The sequence below is a fragment of the Balearica regulorum genome, chromosome 8, assembly GCF_011004875.1.
Source record: "Balearica regulorum gibbericeps isolate bBalReg1 chromosome 8, bBalReg1.pri, whole genome shotgun sequence".
NCBI lineage: Eukaryota > Metazoa > Chordata > Aves > Gruiformes > Gruidae > Balearica > Balearica regulorum.
Window position 1 is genome coordinate 7,774,497 of NC_046191.1, and position 15,911 is coordinate 7,790,407.

Sequence of the window (15,911 nt, forward strand, 5' to 3'; positions counted from 1 at the left end):
ATACCAATACATGTGCAGTATTTTAAGCCTTGTTTCTTATTTTCATTTCTATGGGATACAAGCCCAATGATGCAGAAAGCTGGTTGTTGCCATGGTGACAATTTTTATATGGTCACAACACTGCTGGAACAGGAAATAATCCTTCTTATCAAGATAATTCTCACATTAATTACATAGTAAACTTTAGAATGATATCATAGCTTAAATGCTGATTTGTCATCTAAGCTGTTCTCCTATAGCACTTCCGAGTCTCCGAAATGTTAATATTGCTGATATGAAAGCTATTTGCTAATTATTAATAAAACAGTATTTTCAGATGTGACAGTGTAGCTTATCCAAGAGGTGTGTGCTGTGGACCGCAGTAAGTGAATAATACTGTTCATTTTGCTTTGCTAACTTTCATTTAAACATATTGAGCTGTGCTATTTAAAGCTTCTTATGTGCATATCTTTCAGTGAGTACGGTGGAGAGACTTTACATGGACCAGCGTATGGCCCCACAAGTCATTCTACAGCAGCTTCTTCAACTCCTTCCTCATCCTCAGCATTTCGCCATGTAGTGCCATCTAGACAAATAGTGGAAAGACAACCTCGAATGCTTGACTTCAGGGTTGAGTACAGAGACAGAAATGTGGATGTAGTACTTGAAGACAGCTCCACAGTTGGTAAGGATTTGTAGAAATGAAGTGAAAACTGTTGTGGTAAAATTGTTAAAACAAACAAACAAGACCCAACTCCAAAAATCCAAATCCCCAAAAAAGGCAAAGCAAAACAAAACTCCTCAAAGAAGAAAAAAAATCCCCCCTGAAAATACAGCCTCCACAGCTACTAACCAGTTTCAAATCTCTTTGCAGCTTTAAAAAAAGTAAAATTTCACTAATCCATTGTAAAGGTTAGTGATTTATGAAATATTTATTTTGAAATCCAGTTTTCTTATGAACTTGCTTCAGAAACAAAATTGAGATTACTGATTAAGTTGAGGCATGAAAATGTAATTTGGGGAAGGTTTAGTACAGATGCAATCTACTAATAAGCGGATGATCTTGACATTTCCTTTTCCAATCTGTATGGCATCCTCTTCCGTGTAGGATTAGTGACAAGATTTAGAGGAATTCTTTCCGATGTGAAGAGCATTGTTGCATTCTTCTTTTTTTCAATTTTTACTTGATTTGTTTGTGCAAATTAAGATTTCTTTTGTAAGTTTATTGTCTTTATCCTAAAACTGATGCATTTTGTAACAGTATGTTAGAAGTATGCTATTGTTAGTATTGCAGAGCATGTTATTTTTTACATTCCCCAAACTGTGAGTTAATTTACTTTTGGTAAGGATGAAGAAGTTATTTCGTGGTTTTTTGATTATTTTTTTTAAGTGAAGACTCTATACAGATCAAAATAAGGAACTAAATGAAGAAATAGTTGATTAAAATAATTTTCCCTGCTGCAGCCTTTTGTCTGTGATGATATTTTGATATTGAAACTTTTGAGTTGTTTCAGCATTCGATTTGGTATTGGCTGGTGCCACCTAGTGGTGATTAGTTTGAATTCCCGATTAGTGTTTCACGTTTTCCACAGCACCGAGTTGCATCCATGCACAGCAGATAAAAAAAAAGTCTGATTTGATCAGACTTTTGCAGCCGTAGTGTTTTATTTTTTTCGTATTAACTTCTTTCAGGTAGAAATGATTAAGCTGTAGGGCAGAAGCAGTCAGTGTAAAACTTTTGTCTGTGTCTTGGCATATGAAGATTGAGGGCAGCCTTGTGTTTAAAATCCTGAGAGAAGTGACCAAGGCAATAATAGAATTTCAGTTGTGGACTTTAGGAGAGAAGATTATTGGCTTTTTCAGGGATCTGTCTGATCCCATGAGAGACTGCCCTGAGGGCAAAGGGGCCTAAGAGCTGTTTGATCTTCAAGGACAACCTCTCTAAAGCTCAAGAACAGTCCCTTCCAACATGCAGAAAGAGGAGCAAGGATGGCAGAAGGCCAGCACAGAAGAACAAAGAATTTCTGACTAAGCTAAATGCGAAAAGAAAGTACACTGAAGGTGGAAGGTAGTGATGGGCTTCTCAGGAGGAACACAGAGGTGTTGCCAGAGGATGCAGGTTTGGAATTAGGAAGACCAGAGCTCAGGTGGAGCTGAAACGACTGAGAGATTAGAAGGGCTTCTGTAAGTACATCAGCATGAAAAGAAAGGCTAAGGAAAATATGAGCTCACTGTTAAATGGCAATTGCTGAACTTGGTCTGTGGGAAGATTATGGAGCAAATCTTTCTGGAAGCTCTTTCTGAGCACCGGAAAGGAAAGAAGGCAATTTGGAACTGCCAGCACAGATTTGCTAAGGGCAAATTGTGTCTAATCAATGTGACTTGTCTTTTATGATTTGATGACTGGTCCTGTGGACAAGGGCAGAACAGCAGATGTCACTTTGACTTTACTAAGGCCTTTGACATACTCTGCTGTAGTATTCTTATTGTCATAAGGACTAGATAAGTGAGCTGGTAAGGTAGGTAGATAATTGCCTGGACTGCTGGGCTCAAAGTCTGGCTGGTGAACAGTTACTAGTTTAGGGATGTCCCTCGGGTTGATCCTGGAGCCATCGTTGCTTAATGTCTTTATTAAAAACCTGGTCATTAAGGTGAACGTTCTTGGCAAGTTCACAAAGAATACCAGATGAGAGAAAGTGGCTGATATGCTGGAGTGCAAGCCTGCTGTTTAAAGGGCCCTGGACAGCCTGGAGAAATCTGCTGTCAGGAGCCTCATGAAGCTCAAAGAGAGCAAAGTGGAAGTCCTGCATCTGGGATAGGATAACTCCATGTTATCCCATCTGATAGCTGGCTGGAAAGCAACTTTGCAAAAAAAGGGATCTAGGGGTGCATCAGCTGTGCACCCTTGCAGTGAAGGTGGGCAGTCATGTCCTAGGCTGTGTTAGCAAAAGTGTAGCCAAGGGATCCGGGGAAATAGTTATTCCCCTCTATTCAGTGCTTACAAGACTGCATCTGGAGCACTGCATCCAGTTTTGAGATCCCCAGTATGAGAGGAACTGTTGACATTCTGCAGTGAGTCCAGCAGAGGCCAGCAAGATATTGAGGGGACTGGAGCACATGGCAACACGTGAGGAGAGGCACAGAGAACTGGATTTGTTCAGCCTGGGGAAGGGAAGGGGAGAGGTAGAGACCTTACCTCTGTCTACAGCTACTGTATGGGAGGACACAGGGGAGATGGAGCCAGACTTTTGTTGGAGGTGCACGATAATTGGATGAGAGGCAATGGACGCAATTTGCAACAATAAAAAATTTCCATTAGATATAAGGATTTATTGTTTGCTGTGTGGTTTTGGTTTGTTGTTTTTTTTTGTTTGTGTGTTTGTTTGTTTTTTAAGTTGAGAGTGGTGAAGTACTGGAACAGGCTGGCCAGAGTAGGTGTCAGACTTCCATCCTTAGAGGTATTCAACAGTCAGCTGGACAAATCCTCAACTAAGCTGATTTAATTAGACATTTGAGCTGGGCTTGGGCTAGATGACCTCCTGAGGAGGTACTTCCAGCCTGAGTTATTTTATGACTGTAATAACTACAGGGAGAGGACAGCATTGGAATGTGCAAATGGTTGAAAAAGCTGTCAGAGCAGCCAAATTTTATGAACACTGCAGTTCTTTAGGTCAGGATTATTGATAATGGAATTGGGTATCAAAAATATGCACCCTCTTTATTGCTGGCAAAATGCGTTGCTCCAGATAGCATGCATCTGTGGATGTGTGTGTCTAGCATAAGCAGCGTAGGACTATTCAAATTTATGTCCAAATTATCAAATGTGATTCTCCAATCATTCATGTTTTATGTGATTTAATTTTTTTAAGCTTCATTTGTCTTCTACTGTTTGAAGTGTATGTTGCAAGGGTAACTAGAGTAAAAATGGTTTTCATAGTAAATTTTTCCTTGCTCTTATTTGTTAACTATAACTCAGTGCTCTTTGAAATAAAGCAGTAAGTATGTATGTTTTATATATTGTCTTTGTTTTCTCTTTAGGAGATATCAAACATATTCTAGAAAATGAACTTCAGATTCCTGCATCCAAAATGCTGTTAAAAGGGTGGAAGACTGGAGATGTAGATGATAGTGTAAGTTTTCAGCTGTGTTTTCAGTTAACTGAATTCAAAGTTTCAAACTGAGCATCTGTGGGTGGGGATTACAATGCAAGAATTGTGAATTTCAAACAGCGTTAGATGTCTTGGGTGGCATACAAGGAACTCTTTAAAACATTGCAGAAAAAATCAGGACAAATCAGTTTTTACTGCTTTTATGTATTACATGGCCCACTTATGAAAAGAATGTTATGAAGTATCTCGAAACAAAATATTTAGTGGTATTGTAAATAAGTATCAATAATTGAAAGAAATAAAATAATACATCAGAATTGGTGATATTCATATTCATATTTATAATGTTTTTTAATGTTATTCATATTTATAATGCTTTTTTTCTCCCCTCAGACTGTTTTAAAAACTCTACACTTGCCAAAAAATAATAGTCTTTATGTTTTAACACCTGACCTGCCTCCTCCTTCTTCAAGTCATTCTGGGTAAGTCTTTTGGCTGTAAATTCTACTTGTACGATTTGATTTTGTATAGTTTTTATGAAGCCACATGTATACTTGCAGGAATCTGCAATCAGTAAATAGAAAGCATTTTCACTGCTCTAGTAAGTGTTGGGATAACCTACCTCAGCACCTCATTGTTGAAAAGAAGGTTAAGTTCGTTTTGTTTTTGTTTGGTTGGTTTTTTTTTTTGAAACTTTGGTGTGGTCCAGGAACCGCTTATGTACATGCAGAATTTTACACCTCCCAATGCAATGACTTTAACAAGAGCTGGCCTTTTGTAAGGTACTGCATTATTTTGGTTCATTTAATGTAAACTTGTATAAATCATTGCCAGCAGTCAGAACTTTCTTTTTGAAATGTTTGTTACAATCTTTTCTCTTATCTTCTTGGACTTCTGAAATGTATGTAGACAGGCTGAATAATTAAATCCCTCTAACTGAGCAGAATATCATTTATAACTGATTTGAATACTCAAAAAGTTAATGGTGAGTATTCATATCTCAGTGAATATTGCTAACATTTGAAAATGAAATGTTATTTTACAGAAAATGGAATCTTTACTCTTTTAAAGTCATTTGTAATTACTTTGATTACTTTGGCTTGTTTTCTTTCCTGCCCTTCCCTTTCTCCAAGGCAGACCTGTATGTGCTCTTTACCAGGAAAATATGAATTTTATTCGATAGCCACTAGAGGGTGCCCAGTAATTAAGCCTGGAACAGCAATGCTGCTCCAGACCCCAAGCGAGCAGGGAGGGTTGCGTTTGGAATGGGGCAAATTGCATGATCATTAGATCAGAGTGCCTTCAAGTTGTCTGAAGAGGGAGTTGTTTTTCTGCTGTTGTAGTCGATAGGAGAATATTGTACAAATGCAGTCGTATTACTGATGAAGGAAATTCTTTGACAGTCAATAGAGATAAATAACCGGTTTCCTAATGACTAAAAGTACTTCATGTATTACTAAAAGGTTTTTGTGCACAAAACCATGTAGTCTGTGGAGGAAATAAGAATGCTGATATGAATTATAAAAATACTACTAATAAAGAAGTGTTAAGAGAGGGAATAGTGGCACTGGAACAGAGGGAGCAGGGCGGTGGTGAGCTGTATGTGAACTGCATGTGCTCTATATGTGCAAACAGGAGCTGTAGTTGTGTGTGAGGACAATAAGCCATTGTATTTAAGCAGCTAATTGAAGGACAATGAAAATATTGTGGAAAAACACTCTACATACTAATTGTTTTGTTTTGCTTTTTAAAAATCAATGTACAATTTCAAAATTTTCTACAGATATCACTGTATATTGTAATTTGAATGTCTTTGATCCTGGAAAGAAAAGGGAGGTCTGAAGAACGTTGTTTATTGCAACTGCAATGAATTATATAAGAACAAACTGTTTAAAACCAGTTCTTAGGCTTTTTAATTGGATGAATAGTTTAAAAAAACTTTACTTCCTAGTAAAATCAAAGTGGTTGTTACTTTTACCGTTTACACTTGTTTCATAGTGAAGATTAGTTCTGGATATTTTTAAGATAAAGTTGGTAGCTTTGGGATTGCAAACGATGATTAATTAGTGGCTACTTAAACAAGGATAATTTGAAGACTAGATCATCTCCCTGAAGTCATAAATTCTAGATGAAAGGGGAGGCTTGCCTCCAATTAAAGCATCAATGCAGATCAAAACACATCTAATTGAAGCAATGTACCAAACCCAGTTACACTGTTTACTGCCTACTGTTAGGTCAGTTATTATTCAGATTAGTTTGTTACCCACAATTTTTAAAAGCATGATGCTCACGTCTTTTATTAATGGATGTTAAAGATCTTTGCCTCTTACTTTGTGAGTTCATCTGTTGTTTTCTTTAAATGCCTTCTATTTTGAACTAGAGATAAATAGTCATGATTTGAATATTTCCAGAAAGTGATATTTGAAAAGCCTGAGATTTCAATACGTGACATTTTATGTATATGCCCTTCTTAAAAGGAGCAATCTGGTCACAGCTCTATAAACTCCAGTTTGTGCCTGTTCTTGACACTGAGGGAGAACAGTGTCTGAAACATCCTTTTCCAACATATTGGTACGTAGGCATTTTGAAGTTTATTGTGACAGACTAAATGGGCTTAACCCAGAGCTGACTTAAAACTAGCATCTAAATGTAATGGCAAAGTCATCCTGCAGTTTAAACAAGGAAAAATCTCCTAGGGTATCTTTGTTCATCAGTGGCATATCCAGAGCTTTTATAGATAATATAAACTCAGTCAATTACTACCGCATGCTAGTAAATTGAGGTGTAAAGATTAAATTTAAATGTCAAATACCACCTGTAGGGTTACATACCCTGCTTCCACCGTTTCAGTTGGCAAAGCCATACTTATCTGTGCACGATATCCAGAACAATAACATGTTCTGTGAGCTGTGGACTGATTTCTAGTGAATTCCTGCCTCATCCCAGAGGCTGCAGTAACTCGGCCCTCTCCTCCTGTGACCTTACCTACCTCTGACACTGCCTCCGGTTCTTCTCGTGTATTTTGTAGCACCTATGCCATTTTTTTCCCCCTGCATGCATAGACAGTCAGCCTGCCCTGCCTGTGTTCTCCAGCTGGTAGCCAAGTAATATGGAAGGAAAGGAGGCATTGCATGCTGTAGGTAGTTCTGTAATCATTGGCTAGAAGTTGGCTGGATGGAGTATAAAAATATGATGCTTGTACTGCAGCCTTTTGCTAAGGTGGGTAGTAATTTGGGTCTCTTTCCTCTACCCAGCTGTTGATTTACACTCAGTCTTTAAGACCTTTATAATGCTGTCACACCCCCTTGAAACTAGTGAATAATGTTCAGAAGGTACGGGATGGGACAGGTGGGTGAGAAAAACATGATTTCCTTTGGAAAGCAGCCTTAAAAGGAAAGGTGCCAACGAATGTCCATCATTTAATTGTCCGAGCGGAGGAGAGATCCCTTGCACTGGCTTTGTCAGATTAGATTCTTCACTTCCTCAGAGTGACTTTCCTTCCCTTTGTTGCCTCGGGTGCTTCTTGAAGGCCGGCAATGCCCAGTTCAGGGAAGAAGTTTTGGAGAATGCAGTAGAGGGGAGCGTCAAAAGCATAGGCGTGCGAGTCTGCCCACCGAGCTAGGTCATCCTGATCGTGTCCTTTCTATCTTGCGTGTTCTGGGAGGCGCTTTTTCTCAATTTTTTTTCTTCGGTTGTCGCTTTAATGGGTATAATGTGTTTTATATTTATACTTTTTTGCTAAATAGCTGAAAGTCTTAGATACTTTATTATACCTGATGAACCACTGGAAGGTTCAAACCAGTTAAAAGCTATTTGACTAGGTGCATACCTTGGCAGTTATTACAAATAATGTCTTTTTGCTAAGCAATTGTAATTTATTGAAGAAACATAATCATCTGTGTGGATAGGAATAAAAAGCCCCATCTTTGAAGTAATGGGTCCATATATTGCAGAGAGAGCGTGTGCTAGATTGTTGCAGAGGAGTGGTGGTTGTGGCATGGTGTCTTCTTGTACGCTATCAACTGTAGCAGAGTGTTAATTAAGAACGATGTAACCTGCAACTCCAATTATTAGTATTGTCTGTTTAGCTGGACAGGAGCAGTGCCTTGCTTTAGTTACTTTGAAAGCTTCCATAAGAATGGTAAGATTAATGTTTTTTTTTCACATCTGCTCATGAGACAGTTTAAAAATCCTGAAGTTTAAAATGCAATAGAATGTAAACAAAAGGGCTTCTGCTCATTTACATGTTAGCCAGATTTGCTAACTGATTGCTGTTTGAACCTAATCTACCACCTCCTGCTGCATTAGCTACAACAAACATTACATTTACATACTGATTTCTTATTTTGTTTTAATGTAAATAATCTGTAATTACAGTAAATTTGGACTTCTGTTGACATGAGCTTGTATAAATCTGTAAGTTTAAAATGGAAATGTTAATTACCTTGCGTCATGCGTATTTATATAAAATTCAGAGATTTTTGGGGGAAATTGCCACGTGCCTGAGAAAGATATTATCTAATGGAAAATACTGAATGCATTTCATAAAAACTTACAGAACTGAAATGAAAAGGAGCATTTGCTGATCATTGATTAAGGATATACTTTTGGTTTCAAAGCTTAAAATGTTACTAAAATTTTGAAGAAAAATGCTATTAAAAAGCAAAGTATTACCTCAAAGATCAAAGCATTAAGATACTTAACAGATACAACCAATCTATTGTATGTATTAAGTGTTACAGAACAATAGAACAGCAGTAAAACTGGAAACTTAAAATCTAATAAATATCAGTACTTAATACCATCTTGCTTCAGCATTGCATAGACTGATTGAACAGTTGCTGTCCCCTAAGATTAGCATTATTAGCAGTTACACATTTTTGGCTAAATATTGTTTCTATTCTTAATTTATTAGATTTGTGGTTTATAAATTGTGCTGTACTGGAATTTGGATGGAGTAGCTAGTGAATAAACTCTTTCCAGACTCTTAATTGACTTTTGATATTTTGAGTTTAGTAGGGGGAAAAAAAAAAAAAAATCTTGCAACTTCTATTGAAATTTAAGTTTCGAAGAGGAACATTTTTGTTTGCATGTTCTAGAGTTTCAACCCCAGTTGAATCCTGGTCCGCCACTGAGGTTTCTGTACATTGTGATAATGCTGCTATCCAATGCTATATAGGCAATCCATATGAAATCCTAAACTAGTCTCAGTCTCTCTTGCTAGAACTGGTCAGAGTGAGGATTGTGCGCAGGTCTATTTTCTTTTGTCTGTTCTTGGATGTCTTTTGTGGGTGTAGGCAGAGTTCCGCTAATGGAAGATTGGTGCCCCAAAATACCATCGAGTTCCCTTGCCTCCTGTGCTGAATAGCGAATGTACAAACATTCAGCTGAGGAAACACAAATGTAATGGCAGTATATAACCTATCAGCAAATGCTTTGGAAAGCTAGGTTTTACAGTAGGGGAGAAATGGTGCTGATAAGAGTGGCCTACTTTAGTCCTGTTTCTAGAATTTGGTTTGGTTTTTTTTTTCTTTTTTCCCCCACTGATTAATTCTCAGATTAATTAAATTCTGTTAACACTGATGGCAAAAAAAAAAAAAGAAAAGAAAAAAGAAAATCTGTCTTGACTTTAACGGAGCCTGGGGTTTGGCCCTGATTATTTTTTTTTCTTTCTTTTAATGCAGATGTTTCATTTGGAAGATTGTAGTCAACTGATAACATTGGCAGGAAAATGAAACTGCTGCAAACACTGAAGCCAAAATTTTAGAAATGTGCATTGTGTTCAAAGTCAGTCTTCTCAATATAGTTATGTGCACCTAAAAAGAAATAAAAGTAAGCTTCAGCTTACTGTCAATGAGAAGTCTCATCTAAATACGCTTATTTTATATATTTGATCATAGCCTTAATGGCTGAAAATACAATTTTAGGCAAGGTATGTTTTGGATGCAGTTCTGTTCCCACAAATAATTTGGGGTAATCTACATCCCTAGTTGTTGGAGAAAATTAATATGGGAGCGGACTGACATCGCTGGCAGTTCACCTGTGTGTTCAAATCAACGCCATCCTGCAGAGGAGCGTTGGTACGTCTAGGCTGTCATTGGCATAAACTGCCCTTCAGATGTGCCATCCATTCCTCCTCCCATTGCCTTTCTAACTTAAATGGTCCGGGTCTTATGGCTGTCAGACCATACGAAATTTTGATATAGGAGCTCAAAGGATTGGGTCAATTGACCACTGCATTTCTGTGTAAGCAGAAGTAATATTCCTCATGATATTATTTTTCTGAAGAAAAGGTGAATGAATAACCATGCACTTTAATTGCTAAAAATTTCAAAACTGATTTTTTTCCTCAATTTTTTCAGGGTTTTTTTTTTTTTTAAGGCAGCTAAATTTTCAGTCTCCTCTTTGATTGTATTTGGTGAATATGTACTGAGAATTTGCTTGTTAACAACATTCAGCTTGTGGTGTTTAGAAATCCAAAAAGTAGAGGTGCCAAAATTATTAGTTACTTCAAAAATTGAGGCTTTTAATTTTAAGGCATTTCATTTAAATTAACTGTGTTTGAAGAGTATTTTTTCCTTTTCTAAATTCTATCACATCCAGATGAAATAGAGAAGTGGAAAACCTTTCCTGTGAACAGATTCTTTTTATTAGCATGCTGTATTTTGGATAGTACTGAAATGTGTGTGTCGTGCATAACTTGAGAGACTGAGGGTTTGATCAAACTAGCCTGTTTCATTCTATGTTTCCATCAATTACAGAATGAAAAACGTGAGTCACGTTATTGGTTAGCATCTACAGATTTTCAGATGGAGTCAAAAATAGCTATAACAGAGCCTTGTGTGATTCTGTATGGAATCCAGAGCCATTCACATATGCTGTAATTAATGTTTTCAGAGCAATTAAATATGTCATTCGCCTCCAATATTTGCTGAAAACAAATAAAAAAATCAGAATCTGAAAAAGCACAGCAGGATATGTTAGTTGCTACTGAACATTTGCCAAAAGAAAACATGGTTACGGCGATGCTGAACTTATTGTTAACAATCAAATTAGAACTACCTTTGAAAATAGGCACACAGCTTTTCAGGACTCTCTTTTGTCGTCCATTGTCCCCCCCCCCTCTTTTTCTTCTTTTTTCTCTTTTTTTTTTCCTTTTCTTTTGAAGGACTGTTAAGTATTTTAAATTTTTTAGGCCTTTTCTTAAAAGGTTTTCTGCAAGTGCAGCTAACTTCATGTTCAGCATAGATGACTTCAGTCACATTTGTAGTCTCTCACACACTTGATCATACTTAACATGGACAATGAGTTAAATTTATCTTCCATATTGCAAAACCATAAAAGATGAGAAATAGCACTTCGTGATTTTGTTTTGTAGTATGTGATTATTATGTTTAAGATGTCACAGAATCCAAATTAAGTTGCTGAGTGAAGATATTTTTTGTAAGGTAATTTTTCTTGAGATGTTAAAGCAAATTGTGCATCTCTTGCTAAAGCATCCAGTGAGTATTGCATGGGTTCCTCAGCATCGGAGCAGCAAAACTGCAGCTCAGTAATTCGAGTAGAAGGAAAAACTAACAAATCAGGCTCAAATAATCTAGCAGTCTTTCTTGTCTTCTTGTATCTTAAGATACAGCTGTGCTCATCTACATACAGAATTTGTCCTTTATTGCTAAGACAAATGGCATGTTGAAGTGTCACGGAACAGTGAAGATGTGAAGGCAAAAACCCAGTCTGTCATTCTTTTAAGAGTATGTGATAAGGAAAAAAAAAAAAAAAAGAATTGAATAAGCCCAATTTAATTCCATATGCCACTGAACAGCTCAAGTCTGCATAAATATTGTTTAGAAATCCAAGCTATGTTACAATGTTGCTGCAGTTTTGTAGCCTATATAAGGTTGTACAGAGCTATAATTGCTGTGTCTGTAATGGAAGTCCTGCCTTCTATTTTGAAAAGTAGATAGCTGCATAATTTTGTTCCTAATTAAACAAGCAGGATGCCTTTTTAACATCCAGATGTTTTGTTACCAGGAAAATCACAAAAAACCCTCAAGTTTTTGACAACATAAACGTATAGTTGGCCTGTTTAATCTGTATCTTAAGATTTATTTTTTTAATTCATATGATTAAAGATGTTTTAATGTACATTTAAAAAAATTTGAGCAGAACTAACTTTTCTAAATGCTGAATACCCACATGAGAAATTTTGCTGTGGTTAGTTTTCCAGTTCTAATTAGCTGAGTTTATGTGCTTTGAATGAAACTAAGCGGAAGAATTTCCGTTTGGTTTATGCTTCAGGTAACCCTAGAGAAGCGAGAGCATGCTTTGCCTTGTTCTACTTACCATCAGTTTTTAATGTGCATTGTAGCTTGATAGTTTGTCTGGTCATCAATATGCTTACAAGCCTGGTATTAATGGCATTATGAGTGCTAAATATACCCCATGTTTGTGAAGATAATGTGATTCTCTCGATTTTGAGAATACTTAACATTAGAAGAGCTTTAAAGGCTGCAGTCACCTTATTAAGGAAGGAGTTCAGGAATGGCCTTTGGTCATTCTCAGCATGCTTCCTTGCATTTAAGAGTGAAAAGAGAGATGATAATGTTGTGCCTGGACTTGTCCATGTAGAGTTTAGGGTACCCTGGGGTTTTTGCATCTAACTGTAAAACAAGCTATAACATGCTTATCCCTGATTTTCTTGTTTTTCTTTCAACCATTTCAGGGCCCTGCAGGAGTCATTAAATCAAAACTTCATGCTGATCGTCACCCATCGAGAAGTCCAGCGGGAGTACAACCTCAACTTCTCAGGAAGCAGTACCATTCAGGAGGTGAGTGCTGTTTCACAGCTGAAGAATAAATGTAGCTCATTACAGCTAATGCCAGCTCTGTTAAAGAGGGTTTAGATGGTCTTGATGGATATTCCTGTATTTTATTAGTCTTTTTTTGGTTTAATCAACTGGATCATCAAGATTGCTGTAATTTGATTAAAGAATTTGGCCCAAAAAAGGTTTTCCATTAAATTATACAGAAAAGATGTTTGGTTTTGCATTGTAGTAGCAAAATATACAAACAATGTTTATTGAGTTATTCTAGAGTGATGAGGAAAGGCAGTTATTCAAATTACATTTTATCTTTAAGCCCTTCGAAGCTACCTCTGTCTTCCCTTCTTTTAATGAGCTCCATCTCCATTTTCTAGGCATCTCTACCATTGCTTGTTGCTATCTTAACGCTGTAATTCTTACTGGCTTGATAGCCAAATGGTTTTGTGTATAATGGACATCACTGCCGTTCTGTAGAATGGCCAGCAAGGGGTGATATTGTAGAGAACTTCGTCAGAATGAAGTCCTATAGGAAGAAATACCTCTACTGTGACTCTGGGCTCTCTGAATTTAGAAAAAACAGTCCTTGCAGATTTTTAAAACTCCTTTCTAAAGCCAAAGGTTGTTGTCTCGTGCTCTGTGGTATGTCTAATGCCAGATGTTTTGGATGTTATTTTCCATATAACCCACTAACTTCTGGAAACATGACAATCTAGAAATGTGAATCTTCAGAATTCACATTACAAAATATTAAGATTAAATGTTTGCTTTTCAAATTAAATGTATGTTTGCTATTGGTCTGACACTTCTCTCAGTCTTTTAGGGTTGAACAGATTTTATTGAAGTTTTTCATGTCACATGCTGACATTGCAGACAGAATGATTTTAAGTTCTGTAATATTAGCTGTAGGAGCAATATCTCGTACTACAATGAAAAATGATCATTAACTGTTTTCACTTAATGATCAGAATCTTGTTATTCTTAAGATCTAAATTCTGATCTTTCCCCCGTGTGAAAGCCTGTTTGCTACTTCCCCTTTTGAAACCTATTATAGTAAGTTCTGGTGTGTTTGTTTATATTAAAAAATAAAACCACACATATTTGCATCAGTTTGTTTTTTGAGGGGCTGAGCTTTGACTCTTTGCAATTAAAAATAATTTGAATCTTTATGGAAATAAATGATCAGAATATTTGTTTTTAATTTTAAAGCTATGAGATTCTAAAAGAAAACACATACCTAGATATTGTCGTCTTTTTTTTTTTTTTTTTTTTTCCAATCTATGCTATATCAATTACTACTTGCTGGTGGGTCTTACCTGTCTTAAAGGAACCAGAAAGCTATGACAGTCCGTGGGGATCTAGGCTGTCTTTACACGCACTGAAGTTTTCTTGTTTGTTGGCAATGGCAGGTTACAGTCAACGTGTTAACATATGAAGTCGACATAATTTAAAAGTCAGTTGTTATTTTCCCCATTGAACAGCCAAAATTCAAAAGCCCCTGACCATTCCATAACCATTATGAGCATCAAACCTTTCTTTGTGTTTCTGTCTTGTATCTCAGTATTACATCCAATAGTATGTATAAAATTATGAAGCCAATTTCAGGGGCTAAAATAAAAAGAGAACTTCGGACCTTCTTGTGCAGCTGATGCTGAACAGGTGAATATGTCTGTCTCTGCAAAGTCTCGTGGAAACCACTGGGGATTTGGCTGAGGTAGAAAGGCTGACGAACATTTGCCTAATTATAGAAAACAAGCACTGTTTTGTGTGTTAACTCCCTAATGGCTTTTTAATTTAATTTTTTTTTTCTTTTAGCGTAGAGTGAGCATTGTAACAGATGATTGATGAATCTGGTTACTCTGTGCGATTTGGAGGAATTGGTGATATCTTTCCTTCTCTCCTTTGTCTCTCTCCTCTCCAGGGGCTGTTAGATTTTAATTTTTTTTCCCCTTCACTCTCTTATTCACACTTTAACAAATTAATAGTTTACTTTCCTTCTGGTATATTTTTATAATCGTGGAAAAGCTCTATGCGAGTTGCGGTTGCCAACCACAAGAGGGCAGGAAGGACTATTCAATTATTACCCAAAAATGCCGTTCAGTGTTTTCAAATTAGCTTCTGGTATATTAACAAAAAGGAGTATAATGGCCAAGTTATTGTTTGATTTACAGATAATTGGCATATTGCAGGGAGGAGACTTAATTTCACCCTTTTAAATTAAACAGGGAGATTTAAAAAGACATAAAATATTCATTAATGTTCAGTGATTATAAAGCAGTGGCATATATTTATTCTACCTTTATTACTGTTTCGATGGGAAAATACTGCAAATATTTCAGAAATCGACTTGGCCATACTGACAAGTTGAAATGTTTAAGCAGTGTTAATGCAATCTACTCACACGTTATATCCTATGCAGAAAGATTCAAAATGACTACATCAATTATTAAAAGAAATATTTAAAATTCTATAAATGCTCTACTGCTTGCCACAGTTGGGTGCAACTGTCTCTCCAGGGCTAGTTGTTTAGTTTGTTGTTATTAGTGCTGTGAATTTTAAGGAATAGATATTTTTTGCAAGTGTCTCAAAAAACCCCAAACAACCCAGCACACCAAAAACCTAACCCCACCACCCTTTCAAAACCGACATAAATATTTTGTAATGGATTAAATGCAAAATCCAGTGAGCTCTTGGCTGTGCTTTTCCTGAACTACTGTCACTTCAGTTCTCTGTTGTCTTTTTTTTTTTATTGTATAGAATGCATGTTTAATAGTAAATGATATTTGGATGAATTGTTCAAAGAAATCCTGCTGTTTAATGAAGAAACAATCTGACAGAAAATTCTTCGAGAGAAGCCTGAAGCTGTAGTGCTTATGTCTGCTTCCACAATTTCTTGCATATTAATTTGATAGTTAGATTTTTGGATAGTACTTGAAAATGCTTTATTTTAACGTGCTTTATCTACATCTTCAACTGTTTACATATTAAGATTTAATTTCTCAGT

The 15,911-nt window shown here is 36.5% G+C and overlaps 1 protein-coding gene across 1 annotated transcript in view; it reads left to right on the top strand.

Moving 5' to 3' along the window:
- FAF1 (Fas associated factor 1) overlaps window positions 1-15,911 on the top strand; it is a 172,037-nt gene that overhangs the window by 39,665 nt on the left and 116,461 nt on the right. Inside the window, exons 4-7 of the mRNA XM_075759441.1 lie at window positions 456-664; window positions 4,018-4,109; window positions 4,482-4,570; window positions 12,811-12,916. Coding sequence (XP_075615556.1) covers window positions 456-664; window positions 4,018-4,109; window positions 4,482-4,570; window positions 12,811-12,916 — 496 coding nt within the window. The remainder of the gene's footprint in view (window positions 1-455; window positions 665-4,017; window positions 4,110-4,481; window positions 4,571-12,810; window positions 12,917-15,911) is intronic.